Source organism: Dendropsophus ebraccatus, chromosome 7, assembly GCF_027789765.1.
Source record: "Dendropsophus ebraccatus isolate aDenEbr1 chromosome 7, aDenEbr1.pat, whole genome shotgun sequence".
In the NCBI taxonomy this organism is placed as follows: domain Eukaryota; kingdom Metazoa; phylum Chordata; class Amphibia; order Anura; family Hylidae; genus Dendropsophus; species Dendropsophus ebraccatus.
The window spans coordinates 66,126,441-66,151,911 of record NC_091460.1 but is presented as its reverse complement, the minus strand read 5'-3'; the positions used below and the strand labels follow the sequence as shown (position 1 = coordinate 66,151,911).

General features: G+C 43.5%; 1 protein-coding gene across 5 annotated transcripts in view; it reads left to right on the top strand.

Annotated features, from left to right (window-relative positions):
• The window catches only part of MTUS1 (microtubule associated scaffold protein 1), a 161,187-nt gene that overhangs the window by 22,478 nt on the left and 113,238 nt on the right, over positions 1-25,471 (top strand). For all 5 annotated transcript variants that reach the window (XM_069977677.1, XM_069977679.1, XM_069977678.1 and 2 more), the window contains exon 2: positions 14,810-17,041. In XM_069977677.1, coding sequence (XP_069833778.1) covers positions 14,978-17,041 — 2,064 coding nt within the window. In that variant the 5' untranslated portion in view covers positions 14,810-14,977. The remainder of the gene's footprint in view (positions 1-14,809; positions 17,042-25,471) is intronic.

The window sequence follows — 25,471 nt, the reverse complement described above, 5'->3', positions numbered from 1 at the left end:
CTCAGTGTGATTAAGGACAAACCTTAAGCAGTATATCCCTTCCCTTATGTCATGTTCACAGCAGCACATAGATTGTTCGGAACAGTGTGTTAGTTCAGATTTCACATAATAATGTGAATTCTGAACTAACACACTGTTCCGAACAATCTATGTGCTGCTGTGAACATGACATAAGGGAAGGGATATACTGCTTAAGGTTTGTCCTTAATCACACTGAGCAGAAACCAACACTCTGTCCCGAACGTTTCTCTGTATATTTTTTGAAATGGACATATTGTTTAACATGCTGTCTTTTATTATTACAAAAAAGAACTGATACATTGCTCCGAAAGACCTATGTATTGTTGGAACTTTTTTAGGAAAAACTGACACATTGTCCCGAACCCTCTGCACACTGCTCTGAGTACTGAAAATGGGAACTGATACACTGTTCCGAACAATGTGCGCACAGCTCGAAAACACGGACAAGAGAAGGTAACAGGGTGCTTTAAAAATGCCATATAAACACACAAATGTATGCAAAATTAGAATAAGACAGCAATATGAGAACATCTAATCAGCTTACACCTGGTAGGTGGGCAGTTCATACGACCTATAAGTAAGGGAGATACACGGGGCCGCGGCATAATCCTGACGAGGGCAACCGATATTGTTGCTGAAACGCGTTTATTACCTTTTTTGCCTCTCCAAGCACCCGTACTAGTAGTGACGTCACTCGACTCCCGGGAAAAACATTTTTTGAATTGTCATCACCTACGTAACCAACTGCGGAGTAGTGCCGCCGGCCGGGGCACCTCCAGCGAAGGTTACATTCATCACCCTGCTGCAAAGCATACGGTATTAAGCATCTTAGAAAGGACATATAACCAACACGGATACTGGTTCTACGGCATACAGTGAAAACCACGAGCAATAGTGTGAGAAGGATAATCAGGTAACCAACCTAATTCATTCCTTTTTCATTGCATGGTTTAATATACTACCACTATATACCTAGGATTGCCTAATATTGCGCTCATTGTCAATTTTTATTTTGTCATATTTTAACCCCTAATGAACTGACGGGTGTTCATTTCTTTGACGTAGAGCAGCATAATAGAGTGTCGCGCTAGTGTGAGGTACACCTCAACATTTTATTAATATATAATATTTTTTAATCTGTATCTGATAAACATCCACTATCTGTGATCCACTAGCCAGCGGAAAGATATTGTAGTGAGGCCAGACACACACCGGGTGCTAAAGTGTGACAAGGCATTAGTGCTGAGAAACAAATCCTGTACAATGCCCAGATAGGTGGACCATCAGATAATTAATACGGACTATTCCCGATGTAATAGGTTTCTGAGGAGGCCGGGAAAAGGCGGGGGGGCGTGTGTGGGGGGGGGGTCACCTTGCACCTTGCGCATATAAGAGCTTGAATTGGAGAGGTGTCAGTTTGGCTGTCATCGGTGCCGCACAAGAATCAGGCAGTGATGGTATCTGCATAGAAAGGCTAAATGATGAGCTCCTGATGACCGATGACGAGTGGGTAGCGCGTAGAGCTATAAAACGTATGGGAAAAAAGGATCCAGGAGTGAGATTTAAATGGATAGAAATAAGTAAAAAAAAAATCCCTGGACCTAACTAATTTGTGTTGTACATATAAACTCCAAATAAATGGTTAAAGCGACTCTGTACCCACAATCTGACCCCCCCAAACCACTTGTACCTTCAGATAGCTGCTTTTAATCTAAGATCTGTCCTGGGGTCCATTCAGTAGGTGATGCAGTTATTGTCATAAAATACAACTTTTAATCCTACAGCGCTGTGTCTAACGGCCGGGGCTTACATTTGTATATGCATTAGGCTGGCACCACTTCTCCGTCCTTCCTCCCCACCCTCCTCATCATTAGGAATATCATGTGATCTATGAGGATCCCGGAACGCAGACCAGCTCTGATCATATACTTAGCTCCTATGGAGATATACAACAAGTCATGGCATTTTAAAGGGTAACAATACAATGGCCAATACATGTAAGCAGAGTACTGTGCTTGTAATTATGCCATTTTATTGTCAGACCAACAAGTTATGAGTTCAGCTCTAAAGGTGAACCTGCCCTTTAAATCTATATTGGTTATTGAGCATAATTGCTTTATAAGGTTTCTCAGCTTAGGTTGATAGCAGCTGAAATCTTCCCTCCTATTATTCATCATTATATTCCTCATTTCCATGCAGTGCCCACTTTGGGAATTCTAGAATGTTTTCTTTCCTACTAGTATTTCACCTTGTGCCGCTTGTCCTTTCTTATGTCCTGCAGCACTTCTAGTGAGTCCCTGGACACCACATTATTGTGGACATGCTAATGACTCATGTTCCAGGACGCAGCCCGGTCATGCTCCATATGTGTCACTTCTTATGACTAAACCGGACTCCCCTTCAACTAACAACTTCTCCTAATCCTGAAAAGATATTGGTGTAATGATACCGAAGTAGTGTAGAGGATTTCTGCGGCTCCAGTCGGCTATGAATTCTGGAGGGTGGTGAACTAATCAGTCCCCTCTGTGAGGGTCGCACTATTAGGAGGCCTGATGATGAGCCAAGCATATTGATGGATGGGCTGCTAAATGTTCACGTCCCTGGAGAGAAAGGAAACTACTGAGATGCTTGTCTTGGACCCATCTGGTATGAGATTGTCATTAGATATTGCATGTATATTAAATAGTTGCTTGAATAAAGGTTGTTTTTGCATTAGGAATAATTGGTTACATGATCACTGCCTTAAACTCTGCACATATCTTCAGTAGAAGGGTAACATGGTGTGTCTATATTTTTATATAAGATTTATGGTTTCTTTATTATAAGCACTCAGCAAGGAACTCTTTCAGTTGTGCAATAGATCAGGTGTAGAGCCTGGTAATGGTCCAGGCCTCATGCAGACACTCCGCGTTTTGGAGTTCTGAGCTGGAGTAATCAGGACAGGTGTGATAGCCAAAGAAAAGCTACAACATGGTCAGATGTGTCTCTCTCAACCTGAGGAAAGGAGCTAGGGCTCAGTGCCTGTGAGAACTCTGCTCTAGAAGTGCATCAGGTTGTATGGACTCTGCCACTTTGTGTTTTTGTTGGTGCCAGGTGTTAGACCTACACTAGGTTATGGTGCGTTTACACAGAGAAATTTATCTGGCAGATTTTTGAAGCCAAAGCCAGGAACAGCCTATAAACCGAGAACAGGTCATAAAGGAAAGATTGAGATTTCTCCACTTCTCAGATGCATTCCTGGCGTTGGCTTCAAAAATCTGTCAGATAAATCTCTGTGTAAACACACCATAAGCCAGGTGCATTTATGTTTCATTAGAGCCGGACAGGCGCAGCTTTTTATTTTGCTGCTGTTTTTTTTTTTTTTTCTGTTTTGCTACAACCTGAGAAATAAACCTGGCGGTAGTCAGTTATAACAAACTTTTGGTGTGTATTGTAACTTGTATGCCTGCTACTTAAGTGCCTGGCTACCCCAGGAGACGACTGTCCTGCTACCTAATCCCATATATATACAGTAAATCTTATCTTTCCTCTGCATTGGTAATGAGACTGATACAGTGTATTTGTGGTAGTTCCATTATCTCACTAATGGTTTAATGCCTGGTTTATAACTATATTGTGCATGCTATACTGCTAATTGAATCTTGACAGTTGTCTTTCACATATTGTAGCCAATGCAGATGTGATGCCAGGTAGACTTCTTGTATTGCACACAATTGCACTTCCTCTTAAAGTTTATGTGAAGTCATTACATGTGATTAGGACCTAGAAGCTATTACCCATTAGTAGAATGGCTAATACCTGATGTGTGGAACTCCTCTCTACAGCTTTACTTGTAGTTAACATACTTGGTTGGATAGCTATAGCGGTAGCATTGCTATGCAGCAATAGGCTTCATTTGTTTTAACACTATACAGGGCAGATGTTGCCCTTGGTGGACCCAGGACTCTAGCGCTGCAAGCCTACAGTGCCAACCACTGAGCCACCGTCCTTGCACATTTGTATGGCTGCAGCTCTCTGTGTGTACTGATTGGTTGTAGTATGACTTTTCCCCATACATGTTAGACTTTGATCGGCCAATCCCGCCAGTCGCGGCAGATTCAGACGCCAATGTAAGGTGTATGGGGCCATCTAGAATTGCCACTGACGATAATGTTGGTGGTAAAAGAGGTCAGCCGATCCCTTTTGCTCTTCCCATAGAGCACACAGGAAAGGCTGTGCCAAACATCCCTGTGTATGGGGTGGACAGACATTTGTTAAACCAGTCAGTTATTGAAGGTGTTTGGACGCATCTGGTTTTGTACACCACCATAGCAGATCATGGTAATATACCAATAGCTGAGGTCCACATTGACACCAGTGAGATCTTTAACTATAAACTATATCAGGGGCACATCCAATATCTTAATCATATAAAAGTATGTGACAAATTAAAGCAAGTATTTTACTATGACTAGTGGGACATGACTCTGCTTAGGATGAAAAGGCTTGTCCTTTGTCTAAGTTTCTTGGCTTTGTCACAATAGGAGAGGTCCCTTGTCTGCTCAGATATCCAGTGTATGAATGAATCATTCATGAGGTTTGCAATTACAATGCCTACTGAAGCCAATATGGGTAAGTTAAAGATCCCATGGTTTAGCATTGTGTGATCATGTTACTTCACTAGATTAAAATTCACTGTTTGTTTTTTTTTATCACCGCCGCTAATGTTTGTGCATAGGTTGTTTAACTTCAGAAATGACCCTCACAGTACATAGAAATGTGCAGTGGTACCTTGGTTTAAGAGTAACTTGGATTAAGAGGATTTTGCAAGAAAAGCTTAGTTTTTAAAATTGTAACTTGGATTAAGAGTATTGCTTTGGTTTAGGAGCTCCCTGTACTGGATGGGAGGGGAGTGGGGTATGGTCTGCATAGTGGGGTCTACAGCACTGTACTCTGACTCAGGAAGTCCCCTCTGCTTCCAAATCATAGCAGATCCACTTCAAGCTGGGGCTTGCATCAGGGGACAGGACTGTGGAGGTAATCTCTCCATAGCTGTAACCCCTCTCTCCTCGGACAGAGAGTGTTGCTATACACTGTGCCCACATATGCCCTGCTCATTTCTTCATGCTACCTGCAGTCTCTGTCAGCCCTTGTGTTTCCTATCCTCTGCATTCCTGCTATAATGTGCCTGCACTCACACTCAGCTATTCACACTGTAGCTATAATGTGCCTGCACTCACACTCGGCTGCACACACTGCTGCTATAATTCACCTGCACTCAAACTGAACGATGCATAGTGCTGTATAGAAAGGTTTCTGTCACTGTCCTCCTGCAAAGCGCTGTGATTCTCACTTCTGATTGGTCCATGCTGAACACACACCCCTTCCGCATTGCTGTCATGTGACTACAAACACCTCTGACAGCAGCCCTGCTTCTATATTCTAGCCTGTTATACTACAGTACAGCATTATGGGGATCAGCAGCTCTATCCTGTATCTACAAACTGCTGCTGTTCTTTCAGGTTTATGCACTAACTATACACAACGTGCTGATTGCTATACTGTACAGTAACATATGACATATCCAGCTGCTTCTAAATGTTTTTCATTTGTTTTACATGTTCAGAATAAAAAAAAAATCATTATTTTTTGCATGTGGAACCAATTGTCTGCATTTCAATGATTAGCTTTGGTTTAAGAGTGGATTTGGATTACAAGCACGGTCCCGAAACGAATTATGCTCGTAATCCAAGGCACCACTGTACTTTGAAATTTAAAGGAATACTATATCCACATTTAGCCTCTTAGAAGCTTTGTATTGACTGCTCACATTGAAAGGATCCTGGTAGATCCCCGTATCGTTTGTGCGGCCATTTAAACACGTTGCTATTGGCCGCACATCTGTTTACAAAGGAAGATGCGAGACCGGTAAACTATGATTTATTGGGCTGCTTAAAAGTATCAGCTGACTAGCAAACATTTTTCTGCTCCTCAGCTGATTGTGGGGGCTTTTACACGGGCTGATCAGCCCAATGAGCGTTTCTAGCAACACTTCTTGTCGGTAATCAACCCTTGTAATGCTGCGTTTACACGTAACTATTATCGTGCGAATTTGCGCGATAACTATCAATTCGAATGATCGTACGTGTAAACGCAGCGAACGATCAAACGACGAACGAGAAATCGTTCATTTTGATCTTTCAACATGTCATCAAATCGTCGTTCGCAAAAAATTCGCCGATCGTTCCGATTAAACAGTTGTCGCGCGATAGTCCGGCCGCCCGCAGCCCCGCCCGGCCCTCCACTCGCAGCCCCGCCCCCCGCTCATCCGCAGCCCCCTGCGCCGGCTCGATTTGCTGCCCCTCTGATCGCCGCCGCTCTGATTGTCACCCCCGCCGCCGCTCCGATTGCCCCCGCCAGCCCGCGGGCATACGTTACCTGCTCTGTGCAGCTGGTCTTCCAACATCCCCGGCTCCGCTCTTCAGTGCACTGATTGGTTGAAGAGGGGAGTCGGGAATTTCAAACTCCTCCTCTTCAGCCAATCAGTGCTCCTCTTCAGCACTTACTGGCTGAAGAGGAGAGCCGGGAATTTCAAACGGCTCCTCTTCAGCCAATCAGTGCACTGAAGACGGGAGCCAGGGATGTCGGAAGACCTACTGTGCGGAGCAGGTAACGTATGCTTGCGGGGGGGGGGGGCGACCGGAGCGGCGGGGGTGGCTATCGAGCCGGCGCAGGGGGCTGCGGATGAGTGGGGTGGGCGGGCGGGGGGCCGGGCTGAAGGCAGGCCGCGCTGCGGGCGCACGATCGCAAAACGATTTTTCCGTACGATATATCGTACCGTCTAAACGCTGATCATTATGATCGTTACTCCGACATCGTTAATCGTACGATCGGGCCAATTATTGTTTCGTGTAAGCGCAGCATAAAAGACTCTAATCTAGCAAAAAAGAAGGCACTCATAGCATCCTTGAGCTGCCCTATACTTCTCTGTGCATACATCCTATAAATACACAGCTTTGTATATGGATTTATATTGCAGATGTGACTATTACATAGCAGCTTTTTAGTTTCTATTTTGTATAATGGAAAAGTGTGTTTTATTATAACTCTGCTTTCTGCCAATCTCTGATGACTCTGCCATGTGTGCAGTTCCCTTTTCTTGTGTTATTTTAGGCTCTGCCCTCCTAAATCGACAAATCACTCGACTGGAGAAGGCAGCTTTTCATTTGAGTCACTTTGGAATAGTTGATGATGCAGACGGAATTTTTGTATCTCCGTTTTCTAGTGGAAAAACTAGCTGTTCTCCCGTCCAAGGCTTCATAGTATTATTGCATTCACAGAGTGTGCATTGGCTCCTGTGTTGAACAATTTCACTGGCTCTTCTCAGAATGCGTGGAAATGTAACATGATTCAAATGAAAAAAAAGCTTTAAAAATCTGAAATTTTGTTTCTGTTAAAACACTTATCCTATGGAATATAGATTTTCTGTGGACTTAAATTAATATTTGAAGACTTATTTAACTGGAATATCACCATGGCAACATTCAATGTGGAAACTTGCTGAGTGGGCGAGAGTCTCACTTATAAGAAACTGACATAAGGATTTGTCACCTTAATACGCCTCCTAGAAAAGTGCCTAAACCATTTCTATAGAATGACCCAACGTAAATTTATTAAAGGGTTTAGAGAAACTTGGAAGCTTTGTTGCAAAACCAGCGCCACACCTATCCTTTTGGTGTTAACAGGAATATACCCCTCTGTCCCACTCACTTTTAATGGAACTGGGCTGCAGTACTGCACACAAACTGACAGCAGGAGGGGCACAATTTCTGAAGAAAAGCAGCTATGTTTGTTTTTTAAATTTAATCCTGGATAATTCCTTTAAGTTCTCATACAGATGGAGATTTGCAAAATTATGTCATAGATCATTGGATGGTGATATTTAAATATATAGAGAGCTGTTTCTTGCAGATGCATTGCTACGTAAGCTGGTTAGCCATAAAGTCAGTGGTTGTTAGTCAGTCATTGGATTAGTGTAGAATAGCATATATCCTTAAGGTATTAGCTTCTATTTATGTGCAGGATTCACACATGTAGGAGACAGAATAGTGAAATGATTTTGTGGATCAATTGCTTCAACCATCTGGAAAATCTTATAAGCATTGTATAGGTATAAGGAAGATGCTAAACAAATAATATTAAGTGTCATCTTTTATACTGTATGATGCAAATTTTCTTTTTCTTGACTTAAATTTGTCCACTGGAGTTCTAGAGGATTGTTACCTGTGGCCAGGCCCTGACACAAAAAATGGGTCCTAATGATGCAACAGAAGAACAAAATCCTCTACAAATTCCCTATTGTGAAATCACTGTTCATAGGAATGTGATGGGCTGAGGGTCTTACGGCAGAAAGCCGGTAGCTTCCCGCCCAGATGACTAGTTGCCCCCCATCTCCTGGCCTTGTGTGGCATAATAAAAACATCTTTTTCCATTTTTGTAAAGCTACTGCTGCAGCAGCGGCTGGTATGGTGTTTGGGCCAGGGACGCCTTCATCCTCGGTGACATCGGGAAATCCTTACTTTATTCAATATGCAATTTAGGTAGTTTGGTGCAATGGGGGCAGGACTGTTACCCTCAATGCGGTGATCCCACCCGTCCCTCATAAATATTGGGGTAACGCACTGCTGTGACAACACTCCAGTGCTTATCACTGCAGAGCGCTGGATGAATATTCCAGAGAAGAGACTTTGCACATCGGTACACTAAAGGCGGTAGTCCCGTCCCCAGTGCACCAAACTGCCTAATTTGCATATAGAAAAAATGAAGATTGTACATTTGTCGTCCCTATTAATCATGTCACTTTGGTCTGTTTGCCTAGTAATTGGCCTGTGTAAAACTTTGAGGGTGCGTTCACACATAACAGGATTCGCAGCAGATTTGAAGTTGCAGATTTGCTTTAAGGTTACAAACCCACTTGGCGGGTCTGCAGCGAGTCTCCATGCTGCGTTTTTGCAGCGAGACTCGCTTCAGATCCCGGCCCTATGCTTTTAATTGCAGACAAACACGCAGCAGGGATGTACATCCCTGCTGCGAGTTTGTCTGCAGCCCTCCCCATTAACCCCCCGGCCGCCGGAGCTGACACTTCACCTGATCCCGGCTCCGGCGGTTCCCGATGTCCTCAGCAAGCCGGAGCGGGGACCAGGTGAAGTATATGCTCCAGCCCCCCCCCCCCCCCGCAGCCCCGATCGCCCCCCCCCCCCCCCCCCGCAGCATCGATCGCACACACCCCCGCAGCTCCGATCGCACGCCCCCCCGATCGAGCGGCCGGGGCTGCAGGGGGGCGTGTAAGCGATCGGTGCTGCGGGGGGGGGGGGGGGGGGGGGGGGGGCGATCGGGCTGCGGGGGGGCGATTGGGCGGCCGGGGCTGCGGGCGGCTGGCTGGAGCATATACTTCACCTGGTCCCCGCTCCGGCTTGCTGAAGACATCTGGAAACGCCGGAGTCGGGATCAGGTGAAGTATCAGCTCCGGCGGCCGGGGGGTTAATGGGGAGGGCTGCAGACAAACTCGCAGCAGGGATGTACATCCCTGCTGTGTGTTTGTCTGCCATTAAAAGCATAGGGCCGGGATCTGCAGCGAGTCTCGCTGCAAAAACGCAGCATGGAGACTCGCTGCAGACCCGCCAAGTGGGTTTGTAACCTTAATCAAATTTGCGCCATCAAATCTGCTGCGGATCCTGTACGCGTGAACGCACCCTAAGGGCCCTATTACACCAATAGGTTATTTGACAGTTGTTTTTTTTTTTTTGTTTTCGTTTTTTTTAGGCCAAAGCCAGTAATGGACTATAAACAGACAACTGGTCATAAAGGAAAGACTGAGATTTCTCCTCTTTTCAATTCCATTCCTGGCTTTGGCTTGCAAAAATCTGTCAGGTAATTTGTTGGTGTAATAGGGCCCTACGTCTAAATTCACACATGGCATTATAACATTTTTTAAGTGGGCGACAGTACCAGGTAGAAAGATAAAATCTTGGGTTGATCAGTTTTTATCCAGTCTAGACAAATCACACTGAATTGTAGCAGTTTTCTCTTCTGTGTCTCTTATATTGACAGCAGTGGCTCTGCTTTATACCTGCATGACATCAGTTTTGTTTTGTTTGTTTTTTTTGCAGTGCTGGTTTTGATTTTTTTTAAATTTGGTAAAGTACTAGAAAATCTTTTATTCATTTTTAATGGGAAAATTCTAAGTACACTTCTAAAACTTCTAGAACTTTTAAGAAATTATGGTTATTTGGAAACATTTTTTAATTCTTGCTTTGTTCTACTTTGTAGTTTTTATTAAAATGTTAATTTTTCTTGTATAGACTCTACAATGTGCTGTATGAGCTCTGTTTTCTTTTATACATAACCTTTGATTCTCCTCTGCAAATTGCCCTATGTCTCCTCAGTCTGTGTGAGTTGCCCTAAAAGATTCTTTCCTCTTCTCCTCTCTTTGAGCTGGTGTGTAACCCCCCTCCCTGCTGCTATCTATAACACTATATAGCAGAAAGCCTGTCTGATCTAGGGTATTTGGAAAATTGCTTATTTTTTTACTTGAAAATTCACTGCAAGGGCATCCATAGCCTTTTAACTTGATTGATATTAAAGTAATAGACTAACATTTAAGTAGCCAAAATAATAAAGTTGTAGTATTCATATAAAGTGCGTTATCATGAAACTGGAGAGATTAAAAAACATCGGGGGGATGTGTTTGATGACATAGTGTTAAATGGTGACAAATTGAATAGAAATGGTGGCTTTGGAGCTGTTCACCTGGGGTAGTCATGCTACGAGCAGGCCTGTATTTAGAGTTCATGCTGCCCTAGGCACTTTGCACGCTGAGGTGCCCCCCCCCCCCCCAATGCCCCTAGGACCCAACTACAACAGCTGCAGGCACTACAACTCCCAGCATGTACTGACAGTCTGCAGCCCTCAGGATATGCTGAGAGTTGTAGTGCCTGCAGCTCTTGTAGTTGGGTCCTAGTTTAAAAGTTTGCGCTAGTGTACTGTAGTGACCACAGGGCTATGTCAGTACACTACCAAAAACAATACACTGACCCATTGAGACCCCAATGGTACAAAGGCTCTGCACGCTATAGAAGTAATCACAGTGCAGTTACTAATGACTCACAGGTGACGTCTTCTCGAATTGCCGTCGTTAACTTTTTGCTTTCTTCTCCATCTGGCGCAGCATCATGAAGACTTCTCTGACCACAACTTGTCTAAGCTTTTGAGCAGCTTGGGGTGACTGGGGAAGGGAGCCAGCTGGGGGTGACAGGTGAAAGAAGGAGCAGCTGGGGGTGACTGGATAAGGGAGGCAGCTGGGGGGTGACTGGATAAGGGAGGCAGCTGGGGGGTGACTGGGGAAGGGAGGCAGCTGGGGGGGTGACTGGGGAAGGGAGGCAGCTGGGGGGGTGACTGGGGAAGGGAGGCAGCTGGGGGGGTGACTGGGGAAGGGAGGCAGCTGGGGGGGTGACTGGGGAAGGGAGGCAGCTGGGGGGGTGACTGGGGAAGGGAGGCAGCTGGGGGGGTGACAGGGGGAGCAGCTGGGGAGAAGCTGGGGTTTAGGGGGGCTGGGGGTTCAGGGGGAGAGAGGCTGGGGTTTAGGGGGGCTGGGGGTTCAGGGGGAGAGAGGCTGAGAATGCAGGGGGGAGAGGCTGGGGGGCAGGGGAGCGGCTGAGAATGCAGGGGGGAGAGGCTGGGGGTTAGGTGAAGAGGCTGGGGGGAAGACGGAGCGTCCGGGAGCAGGAGCAGGATGGGCAGGCAGGCTGGTTCCCTCCCCCCATGCAGCGCCGGGGTGCGGGGCCGGGGGTGAGCACACACAGCCGGACAGAGGCCGGAAGCTCACAGCTGCAGCCTTGCGGTCCCGAATCTTCTCTCCTGCTCGGCGATGACGTCACATCACGTGAGCGCCGCCGGGCAGGAGAGAAGATCGGGCATCCCGGACCTCGGCGCTGCATGGGGGAGGGAAGCAGCCAGCCAGCCTGCCTGCCCATACTGCTCCCGGTCGCTCTGTCTTCCCCCCCAGCCTTTCCCCGTGGCAAATACAGCCCTGGCTACAGCCCGACACCGCCGATCGCATAATCAAATAATGAGCCTCTTGCAGCCAGTCCGCGGGGCTGGACCTTAGCGCCCTATTACACCAAAAGATGTCTGACAGATTTTTTTCAGCCAAAGCCAGGAATAAAATATAAACAGAGAACAGGTCGCAGAGTAAAGACTGAGATTTCTCCTCTTTTCAAACCCATTCCTGGCTTTGCCTGAAAAAATCTGTCAGATAATCTGTCCGACATCTTTTGGTGTAATAGGGCCCTTAATCGACTTATGATAGTGTGAGATCTGCCAATGAGGGCTGATGACTGACATAGCCTAGTTTCCATCTGAGGATAGGTGTGCATATGGAAACCTGATTTATAGGCCTCCTGCCTTTATTTTTTCTTTCTCTATTTTATATACAGTTTACCTTAATTGGCACATTATATAAACCACTCAGTGAACAAGGTTTAATGAAGAAACAAGGACAACAATTTTGGAATTGCTTTATCCCCCAACAAACCAAATATAGAAGACAATCAATAATTCATGTTTCCCCAAATTGCTTCGGGTAAAAATGTAATCTATAATTTATTATATTCCAAGGAAATTGAATAGGTTTTTAACAAATTTCATTTACAATTCTGTTCTAGTGATGGTGGAGGTCTTGACCCCTGGACCAATCATAATGGCTTTGAAATGACACTTTTTAAATTTTTTTTTTTTTTTTAAACCATTTGTAAAGCTTTTGATTAGGGATGGTCCGAACCTGCCGAGGTTCAGGTTCGTATAAACCCAAACTCTCAGCAATGATTCCCGCTGTCTGCCCGCTCCGTGGAGAGGGTGGATACAGTGGGAGGACTGCCTGGAAAACTGGGATACAGCCATAGCCATAGGCTGCATCCCAGTTTTCCAGGCGATCCTCCCGCTGTATCCTCCCGCTGTATCCACCCGCTGCACGGAACGGCCAGACAGTGGGAATCTGATGCCGAGCGTTCGGGTTCATATGATCCCGAACCTCGGCAGGTTCGGACCATCCTTACTTTTGATGCTTACCTCCTCCCAATGACTCTCCAGATGATGTTCGTGTCAGATCAACAGAGATGAGTCCGATGTCCATAGGAAGTCACTGCTTTGTGATTTCGTATGGACGCCAGACTTGTCTCTTTCCATTAGCATAATGAGCGGGAGATTAGCGTCAGGGATTTCTCTGCAATTTTAACAGCATCCTGGGCATCATCGTGAGGAGAGGGTAGATCTCTCCTCACGATGGGTAAGTTGGGTTCTGCCCTTGTCTCTTGTGTGACATATTCCCTCTTCGGGGGATTCCCCCAGGTGAGGGATGTCAAACTGTGGCCCTCCAGCTATTTCACAACTTCCATTCCCATCATGCATGGACAGCTAAAGCTGTCCAGCCCTGATGGGTATTGTAGTTTTGCAACAGCTGGAGGGCTATAACACCCCTGCTCTAGGTTATTGTGGATTGTTAATTCGTTTTTTTTTTTTTTTAAGCATGCAGAGAGCTTATTCTTGGTTTTCCTGTTTGAATTTGGGTCCTAAAGTTGAATCTATTTTGTCTCTCCTACATTCCCACACATTATTTACAAACCATACCTACCAGAATTTCTTCTTTGAGAAGATTACTTAGCTAGAGGGCACTCCATTATTGTGTAGTCTGGTAGAAGTTCAGCATACGGTCAATGGGGTAGCTGAAGGGGTTGCAGGGGAAGCAATGCCTAACTAGCATCAGTTGGGTAATGCTCCTACTTCCTGTTGCTTACATTTTAATATACTTTGAGTTTTCACTCCTCTCTGTGTCAGCAGTCAGGTAAGATGGACATTACTCTTTTTAGCTGTTTCCTCGAGATCTATGCCATCCCCCACTTGATAAAAGTTTGAGGAGGGTGGAAGTACCCCACCTGATCTCAGAATACAAGCTGTTGCATCTTGGCTGCACTCGTTCTTGTGGTTTACATCATAACATTCTAGCCTTGTTCATAATTCCGTGCCCCTATAACCATATATATAACCAGTGGTGGTGCTAAGCAGATGGGGTTGCTATCTTTTTTAAGCTAGGGGTACATACAGGAAATGTTGCAGTCTGTGGTAAATTTCTTGATGTAATGGTTGTGATGGTTGTTTTTACATGGGTCTCTTGTCATTTCATGCTGGGAACTTAGGAAGTAAAACCCTCAGGGCCCTATTACACCTACAAATTTATCTGACAGATTTTTGCAGCCAAAGCCAGGAACGGACTATAAACAGAGAACAGGTCATAAAGGGAAGACTGAGATTTCTCCTCTTCTCAAATCCATTCCTGGGTTTGGATGTAAAAATCTGTCAGATAATCTTTTGGTGTAATTGGGTCCTCAAGCTATCTGAAGGTTGTTTTAAAATAACAGCAAATATTTGCCATTAAATGGCGGCCATCCACTCAATTTCAACATTGTGTGAACAGAGCCTTTGTGTTATTAATCCACTCCTGGTTTTGGTTGCAATATGAGGACCACAATACTTACTGAAATATACGTAGTGTGAACCTAGCCTCAATCTGTAATGAGTCCACTTGTTTGTGCTGCATTAATAGTTAAACCTAAAGAAATATTACTTGAGGCAGCGAAAAGTGAGGACTGGCAGGACGTTATATTGAAGGCAGTGTCATAAATAGTCATGCATAGTCAGTTTACATTATAGCCTATTATGTAACAATGTGTTTCTTTTTTTTTTCCCCTTTATACAGACTTGACCTGATCTGCCCTGATGAATGCATAACACAAAAACCTTGCTGACATCGATCTGTGCATGGACTTCCATTCCTCCCTGGTCAAAAGGCAACTTTTGCTTATCTTTGGACTTTCTTTTTGTTGAAATGCCCTGACTTAAGTGCACAAAGCTGAAAGGCAGCAGGATGAATGTAGGTAATGTGGAAGAATCGACCAAGAACGGGTATGAGTCACCATTGCTTTTTGATGATGGCAGTGGAATTGCTGGAGCAGAGAAGAACCCCAAGTACTCAAAATTTGAACAGATCCTAAACTCCAATGACTCTCCTATTATCAGATATGAATGTGGCGACTCTCTGCTAAAGGGTCAGAATGGACTGGAAGTGGAAAATTCTTTGGACTACATGAAAAACATCCACGATGAGAGTACAATGAGAGCCTCAAGTTTAGTGCGTATAAATGCACTAGAGCTGGAGGAAACTCTGGACTATGTAAATAAGGAATCCTTTGAGAAAACCTGTTCGCTTCCTAGTAGGTTCCCTTTACCTGCACAACATGAATCCAAGCACAAAAATGAGAATGTAGAAGAGCTTATGCCTTATATACAAAAGTCAAATCAAGCACAATATAAGAAAATAGAGTCTTCCATAACATCACAGTTCACTATAAAGAAAACTGATGAACCTTGTGGGAATGTTCTCATGGAGCAGATAGAGATAGGTGCCCCATTTTCCAAACACAAGGACGCTGAAGTACCAACTCTGGACTTGTTCTCTCTGTCATGGGACTTCAGTAATGTAGAATGTATGAGGAAAAACAGTCTGGTTTCTAGTAGCTCAGAAAAGCCAATGAGTGCTTCTTTACTGGAAAGTTCCATATTACAAAATACCTCTACTGACGTGTTTTCAGGGTCCATGAAGTGGACTAACAATATCCCCGGGGGCAATCTGGTTGATCAACCAAACCCTAAAGACTTGAGTTATTTTGAAGTGCCTGCAAATAGAGATTCCAAAGATCGGATGCTGAACCACATGGGTGCAGAAGTTGTAGACCATGTAAGTGAAACAGATGGGTCCACTGGCAACACTCCAAAAGAGAACAGGGAAGTGGACAACCAGGCCCTAAACAACATTGGCTCTGCCACCAATATGAAGGATTTAAATAAAAATAACCTGTGTTCTGCTCCCGGGACAGAAGAAAAAGCCATAAACCCAGTTCTACGTATAGAGGAAAATGACTTGAAACCTGAAAACCTAAATGGTGTACTTGCTGAGGAAACAAACTCTATAAAGTCTGGGGGAGCAGAGTCTTTCAGCTCTGAGTCAAAGGACTTGTTATCAAACCTAACTGGGCACAACTGTTCAGAAACCTTCTTAGTAGCAAGTCCCTGTTCACAAACTGTTGCCAAGGCTTATACATCTACACCTTTGCCAGAGTCAAAAAATATGACTTTCTGTGTTCCAGTGCTAGATGACTTTGCAAAGCTTGATGATCCCAAAAATATTGATTCTTTAAGGGATGTTAGCCAGGTGAATGCTCTAGAAACTGTGAAATCTTGTGTTAATGGTACAGTAAAACAAGCGAACAGGAAACCAACTGCGGTACCATCTGTTCCAAAGGGCAAGAAAAATGAAGTGGTGAACTTTCCTAAACCTAACTTCAAAAATGTCAAGGCAAAAGTGCTGAGTAGACCTGCATTAATCGTGAAGGATTGTCCTTCGTCTGCTTCAAAACTTTCTCCAAGGTCTCCGCAGTCTCATTCTAATGTATCTTCACCCATAGCATCACCTCGGGCCCCTGTTTCTGCCATCAAAACATTAAAGAAAAAACCTGTTCCTGATCAGGACCTGAAAACAGAGGCTGCTATTGCTAAATCTCAGAAGCAACCAATTAATAAGCAGCTCTTCCCTGGCCAACCTGCACATGCCCCAACCCATACTAAATATGCTTTAGGTAAAGTTCCCAGAACGACTGTGTTGAAGCAGTCACAGGATGAGATTGAGAGAGCGAGTTCTTCAAATTCAATACGCTCCTCTGGATCAGCTGCTGTCTCAACCTGTACGGCCAGCTCCAGAGTGACAGAGCTCAGGGGAGACAAGGCAAAGACCGTTCCAAAGACTGCTGCGCTGAATGGTGTACACATGGGGCCAGAGAAAACTGAGCAGAATGGCCTTATTGATGCTCCCTATGAAAAAATGGAATTCCAGAAAGAAGATGGCACTCCTGGTGATATATTTGGCAACGTATCGGTAAGTGTGTTTGGAATGGTTTGTATATTTAGTGTTGTGTTTTTGTTTTTTTGTTGTTTTTTTTGCACCTTCCCAGGTTACATTCTGTAGCTAGGTCAGTTGCTAGCTATTCCTATATCCTCTGAAAGGTTTTTCTTTTAATTATATATTAATGTAAAAGTAGTTAAATGCCACAATTGCCATTTGAGCAGCTGCATAACACACTCTTCACAGTACCTCCATTCATACTGCTAAACCTGAAAGTTTTATTTTACTTTTTGATGTCCCACATTTATGCAGAAGTAGCTTATTCCTCCACATTAAGCCTCAGTGCTTTGTTCATATAAACATCCTGCACGCCTGTAAAGATCATATTTCTAGTCATTTCTGCCAAAACCATGAGTATCTCTGCAGTGGCCAAACTCCTTCCAGATCATGCTGCTTAAGCATTGTGCTCTTGTGTGTGTTCCGGGTCTGGTTATCCTGGAATTCTATTTCGTATGTTTATCAACAACATGTGAGAGACGACTGCAGTACTGGGAACTAAGGCTGGGAGGGTGTTCTCCTCCATACTGATGAGCCTGTAAACATTGCTCCTGGCTCACTAATGTACAAGACATGGGGTTCTTTCAGCTTAATGATATTACACTTACATAATTACGTGATGAGTAAATGGCTGCTTGCGTTTAGTGTTCTGGGTGGTGGTTCTTATTGATGAACACAAGCCAAGGCAGAAACATTTTGATCAAGTAAGAGTAAGCTTGTTTTTTGTTTTTTTTGTCATTCGAAGTCTGCCCTAAGGGAAGGTGCTATAGATAAGGGTAGAAGAATGTCCTGTTCTACAGGCTTATTATACGCGATCTTAGCACCAAAAAAAACTAAATGTCCAATTACCATGTAATTTTTTTTCCCCTTTTTTCTTTATAAATATAAATATATATATATATATATATATATATATATATATATATATATATATATATATATATATTATATATTTTATATATATATATATTATATATTTTATATATATATATATATATATATATATATATATATATATATATATATAATATATATATATAATATATATATAGAGAGAGAGAGAGACAGAGAGACACAGACAGCATGCAACGGGTAAATATGTTACAGTGGCGCATGAAGGTCAGAATATTTTTTGCATGTGTTTGACCTAAAACTACATCATATATTAAATTAAATAAAGAGAACCAAGTCAAGCCAATATTAGATTATGTCAGCAGATAATTTAAAGGTGAAATTAGTCTGTTTCCAATCAAGAATTAAGTGAGGGATTTAATTTAGGCCACGCCTACACATGGCGGTAAGCTTGCACTGGGACTTGGCGCTTAAAGCGGCATAAAATCCAACTGCTGGCTGTAATTATTAGGGTATCTCGTGTTCTAGCTGTTAGCCACTAGCGCTTGAGATTCCCTGATGATTGTGTCTGGCACCTGGATTTTATGTTTAAATAGCCGACTCCAGCTGCAGTGATTAAAGGCGCATGGCAGCCGCAGGCTCTTACCAGTGCATGGAAGAGCGGCTTTAAAAGAATGGGGGTCTATCAAAGTCTGATCTGCAAAACACATGGTTGTGGAAGTGTATTGTAGCATGCTCAAAGATTTTTAAGGACCTAAGAATTGCTACAAAACCATTTGTAAAGATTTGGACTCCATCAATCTACAGATTAAATCATCTGTAAAACAAGGTAGTATCATGGTTTGGGCCAGGATGGCCTGTCGTGATGGAACAGTGAATTCTAAAATATATACCAAAAAACTCTAAAGCAAAATGTCACAACACTGTCTGCAAGCTGAATCATTAAAATGTAATTCATGCAGCAAAACAATGCTCCTAAGCACACAAGACATTCTACCAAAGAATAAAGTAGAAGTTAGAGGTTTTTCAACTTAAAACTAACTTGTCCATTATCCGCAGAAAAGGGGACAAGTAAGAGATCACGGGGGATCCGACCTCAGTTTGGGCCCTATTCCACGGGACTATTATTGTTCGCGATAAACGATCCAAACGACCGCTATTGCGAAAGACCTGAAAGCGTTCACTCATTTACATGGAACGATAATCCTTACTTATGATCGTTCTTGCGGTCGTCTTGTCGTCGCTATTGCGTTAATCACCGCTGTGAACGACCGAACAACATCTTATCAATGCGAACGATTTGCGAACGAGCAATTATAAAAATAGGTCTAGGTCTTATTAAATGACCAACGATTTCTAGTTCGGTCATTAATCGTTCCTTTGAATAGCAGTTAGCGATTATCGCGTAGATTCGGACGATTTAACGATAATCTGAAAGATAATCATCTCGTGGAATAGGGCCCTTAAACAGACCTGCCCCCGGCTGCTTTGTTTTGAATACAGCACATGAGATTTCCTGGCATATGGAGGTTGGACCCCCAACAATCTCTTCTTTCCTGTGAGTTAGCTGTATAGTGTAATTAAATTAAAGGAGAAGTCAGGCGAAATTTTTTTTTAAAGTATTGTATTTCCCCCCAAAAGTTATACAAATCACCAATATACACTTATTACGGGAAATGCTTATAAAGTGCTTTTTTCCCTGCACTTACTACTGTATTGCGGCTTCACTTCCTGGATAAAACGGTGATGTCACGACTCGACTCCCAGAGCTGTGCGGGCTTTGGCTGCTGGAGAGAGCATCCCTCTGCTATCATCCTCTCCAGCAGCCACAGCCCGCACAGCTCTGTGTGTCGGGTCATGACATCACCATTTTATCCAGGAAGTGAAGCTTTGATGCAGTAGGAAGGGCAGGGAAAAACACTTAATAAGCATTTCCTGTAATAAGTGTATATTGTTGATTTGTATAACTTTTGGGAGGCAATACAATACTTTAATAAAAATTTTCGCCAGACTTCTTCTTTAATGCAGGAAGTTCATCTTGCAGTGGGAACATCCCTTGCTCCAGCAACTTATGTGTGCAAGACCGAAGTTAGGGCCCTATTACACAGTGCAATTATCTGCACAATCAGGCAGATACTGGCAGATATCGACCCATGTAAAGACAAAGATCAGCCGAGGACCCGATCATCGGCTGATGGTTGTCTTTCAGCAGGTTAAAAATCATCGGCCACTGACAGCACATTGCTCCGTGTAATAGGAGGTATGCAGTCAACATTGAAAGTGCAGAGAAAATAATAAAGCTATACTTTACCTCTGCACACTACCAATTACTGGTCACGGTGTTGTCCTGTCTCGGCCAGTGATTGGCAGAGCAGCTTGTCACTTCAGAGACCTCTCAGAAGTGTCAGCTGTGGCTCTGGGGAATGTGGGGAGAAGCTGAAAGGACACTGGGGAGCATGGAGAGGTAAAGTATTGTTTTATAATTCTCTATATATGCAGCAAGGGCTTCATGTACATCACTTATGTTGTCTGCGCAGCCCTTATTTCATGATTAGTAAGCGAGCCCTGATCTAGCAGGTCGCGCTCGCTTACATAGGAGTTTGACCATGTCCATTATTCCATTGCACTGGTGCTCGTCTGGGTTTGACAATTATTCTCTCCTATTTAGTAAAGCCAAAATGGGGTGTATTCTCCATGCAGCTAGGGATATGAATGTTAAACAAGATCACTATGGTCAGAAACCACTCAGGATTAAAATCTCTGGAAATAAGGCAGTGTCCCTAAATATATATAAAGTACAAAAATAAGTACAAAGTGTGTCATCCCCCTTGAGTATAAGGTGTGTCAGGAATGTTTGCACTACTATGTCTTTTGTTTATTACTACTTGACAGTGTAAGGTGTGTTTCTTGCAGACACACAGTTTAGGGTTGGTGAATATGTAAATGGGAAAATACCCGGACCCATTTACTTTGGGCCCCTAGATCTCTCACATCTGCAGTTTAGGTTGCCATGGCAAGTTTTATGCCCTTGTAGCCTGTCTTAGAGGTGATGGGTACACTGTATGCGCAGTGTCGGGTTAGGGGACCCAATGCTTATTGTATTTTGCACCCAGAGTTCTTAGTACCAGGGATCAACATAGTTAGACCAAACGTTACAGCCCTGTGTGCCCAGTTATGTGGCTCACTAGTGACATTTGTATCAGATGTAACAAGGAACATGGCACTCTTGGCCATATGATTTGGGATTACCACATTATACAATTTTGTTTTTGTTCTGTTTTGGACTGGAGTGAATAACCTCTTAAATACTAAACTGGCCTTTCTGAATGTCTGTGTGGGTTACTTAAGAGGCTTAAGGGAAGCCTGCCTTCTGCTATTACATATTGGATACTTTATCTGCCCCAAAGAGCCCTTGCATTACTGATGGGTCAATCCCAAAGTATGAACAGTGTGAGCGGTTATGACCTTGGAGGAATGATGACTAGAGATGAGCGAACCGGGTTCGGGTTCGAGTCCATCCGAACCCGAACTTTTGGGGGCTGCTGAACTTGGATAAAGCTCTAAGGTTGTCTGGAAAACATGGATACAGCCAATGACTATAACCATGATTTCCACATAGCCTTAGGGCTTTATCCAAGTTCAGCAGCCACCGCTAATCAAATGCTGAAAGTTCGGGTTTGGATGGACTAATGATGACATGTATGTCTGCTTATAAAATCCATTGCAGAAAATCTGCATACATGGTGGTCCTTTAAGTTACAATAATAATTTGTTCCAGGGCAACCATTTGTATGTGGAAAATTGTATCTTGAGACCAAAACTTCTGAAGCCCCCGAAATGTCATCCCAATATGATAAAAAATAGATTTAAAGAAAAGAAACCTCTGCAAAGAGTTTGTATGTTCTCTCTGTGTTTGCATGCAACAGATAGGCAAGCTTAGGTTATGAGCCCTAATGGGGACCATAATTGACAAATTATGTAAAGCGCTGTGGAATCAGTTAGCGGTCTACAAATAAAAGGGGGAAAAAAAGTAGATAAATAGATAAAGCAAGTCCTAACATAGAACAGTCAGAAATAGTTACTGGAAGCTGTCAATTACTTTCTATGTAGGGAACCAGAGTGTTTTCAGGGTCCTGTACAGATCACACAGGTTCCTAGAAAAATAAAATGAAGCCATTCTCACTTGGTGTCCAAAGGAGCAACTCATCCTGGTCCAGGTAAAGAGCAATACAGGACATGTAGTATCACACTGCACTGTAGAGAGGAGAAATCAGACAGCCAATCACTGCATGAACTTGAGTAACATGGGTTTTACCAGTAAAATGGCCACTTTTATTGGTCGATCTTTCACATTTGTCACAGATTGACTGTCTGTAGCATTTAATGTTGCGTCTGGTCTCAAGTTACGATGGTCCAGAAAATACTTTAACCTGAGACCATTGTAAGTTGAGGGACCACTGTGTAGCAAATGTGAACATACTCCAAGAGTAGTCCTTTCTAATGCAGATCTCTGCAAAATTACTGTGCCCTCTTCTCAATAAAGAGTAAGGGCCCTATTCCACCGGACGATTATCGTTTGCATAATCGTTAACTATCTCAAACGACCGCTATTGCGAAAGACCTGAAAAGGTTCACTCATTTCCATGGAACGATAATCGTTACTTATGATCGTATTTGCGATCGTTTTTTCTTCGCTATTGCGTTTGTATCTACTGAGAACGACCGAACAATGTCTTATTCAATGCGAACGTTTTGCGAACGAGCAACGATAAAAATAGGTCCAGGTATTATAAAGCGATCAACGACTTCTCGTTCTGTCGTTAATCATTAACTGCATTTCAACCGAACGATTATCGTTCAGATTATCGTTAAATCGTTTGAATCTAATCTGAACGATAATCGTCCGGTGGAATAGAGCCCTAACACCTCTTGCATTCTCCCAACTGGGTTGCATACAGTGTTCCAATGTGAAGGTTCTTCCCTCTATATCTGTACTCCTTAACCCCTTAGCGACCCATGACGTATCTGATACGTCATGGTGCCGCGGGGGGTGTTCAGAGCGGCTGATCCCGTCGCTGATCCCGGGTGACATGATCCTGGGTGTCGCTGATCCCGGGTGACATGTGCAGCCGGGCAGTGCCTCTATTAGCTGGTGCGGGTCCCGTTGCCGCACTGGCTAATTAAGCCTCTAAGTGCAGCTGTCAAACCTGACAGCTGCACGTAGATGCTTAGATCCGTTCTTCTGCCCGTGCCGGGCCTCAGCGTCGCAATGACGCTGATCCCGGCTCGGCAATAGATTGCTATGGCCTGCAGCAGGCCATAGCAATCTATGACCGATCTAATCCATCTTTGCTGTGTATATGAGAGATCAGTGCTGTTTATATACAAGTCCCCCAGGGGGACTTCTAGTTTATGTAATAATAAAAGTAAAAATGTTTTTTTATTAATTAAAAATCCCCTCCCCTATTAAAAGTCCAAATCACCCCCCTTTTCCCATTTTATAAATAAATAAATAAACAAATAAACATATTTAGTATCGCCGCGCGCGTAATCTCCCCAACTTTTAATTAATCACATTCCTGATCTCGCACGGTAAACTGTGTAAGCGCAAAAAAATTCCAAAGTGCAAAATTGCGCATTTTTGGTCGCATCAAATCCAGAAAAATATGTAATAAAAAGCGATCAAAAAGTCGCATATGCGCTATCAAGGTACCGATAGAAAGTACATGTCATGGCGCAAAAACTGACACCTGACACTGCCCCATAGACCAAAGGATAAAAGTGTTATAAGCCTGGGAATGGAGCGATTTTAAGTAACATATTTGTTAACAATGGTTTGAATTTTTTACAAGCCATCCGATACAATATAAGTTATACATGTTATATATCGTTGTAATCGTAACGACTTGAGGAACATGCATAGCAAGTCAGTTTTACCATAGGGCAAACTGTATAAATGCAAAACTCCCCAAAATCAAAACAAATTCCTTTTTTTTTTTCAATTTGACAGCGAAAATTATTTTTTTTCCCAGTTTCTGGTTATGTTATGGAAAAATAATGCCTATCATTGCAAAGTACAATTGGTTTCGCAAAAAATAAGGGCTCATGTGGGTCTCTAGGTGAAAAAATGCAAGCGCTATGGCTTTTTAAACATAAAGTTGAAAAAGCAAAGCTGCAAAAACGAAAAATTGGCTTTGACTTTAAGTGGTTAAAGGGGTAGTGCGGCGCTAAAAAATTATTTACAGAATAACACACATTACAAAGTTATAAAACTTTGTAATGTATGTTATGTCTGTGTATGGCCCCCGTCCCCTTCCCACCACCCCCACTCGTGTACCCGGAAGTGTGGTGCGCTATACATACCTGTCACGTGCCGACTCGTCTCCGATCTTCAGTCAGCGATTTCGTCTTTGGACGATTTCGTATTTGCGATCGTTTTTTCTTCGCTATTGCGTTTGTATCTACTGAGAACGACCGAACAATGTCTTATTCAATGCGAACGTTTTGCGAACGAGCAACGATAAAAATAGGTCCAGGTATTATAAAGCGATCAACGACTTCTCGTTCTGTCGTTAATCATTAACTGCATTTCAACCGAACGATTATCGTTCAGATTATCGTTAAATCGTTTGAATCTAATCTGAACGATAATCGTCCGGTGGAATAGAGCCCTAACACCTCTTGCATTCTCCCAACTGGGTTGCATACAGTGTTCCAATGTGAAGGTTCTTCCCTCTATATCTGTACTCCTTAACCCCTTAGCGACCCATGACGTATCTGATACGTCATGGTGCCGCGGGGGGTGTTCAGAGCGGCTGATCCCGTCGCTGATCCCGGGTGACATGATCCTGGGTGTCGCTGATCCCGGGTGACATGTGCAGCCGGGCAGTGCCTCTATTAGCTGGTGCGGGTCCCGTTGCCGCACTGGCTAATTAAGCCTCTAAGTGCAGCTGTCAAACCTGACAGCTGCACGTAGATGCTTAGATCCGTTCTTCTGCCCGTGCCGGGCCTCAGCGTCGCAATGACGCTGATCCCGGCTCGGCAATAGATTGCTATGGCCTGCAGCAGGCCATAGCAATCTATGACCGATCTAATCCATCTTTGCTGTGTATATGAGAGATCAGTGCTGTTTATATACAAGTCCCCCAGGGGGACTTCTAGTTTATGTAATAATAAAAGTAAAAATGTTTTTTTATTAATTAAAAATCCCCTCCCCTATTAAAAGTCCAAATCACCCCCCTTTTCCCATTTTATAAATAAATAAATAAACAAATAAACATATTTAGTATCGCCGCGCGCGTAATCTCCCCAACTTTTAATTAATCACATTCCTGATCTCGCACGGTAAACTGTGTAAGCGCAAAAAAATTCCAAAGTGCAAAATTGCGCATTTTTGGTCGCATCAAATCCAGAAAAATATGTAATAAAAAGCGATCAAAAAGTCGCATATGCGCTATCAAGGTACCGATAGAAAGTACATGTCATGGCGCAAAAACTGACACCTGACACTGCCCCATAGACCAAAGGATAAAAGTGTTATAAGCCTGGGAATGG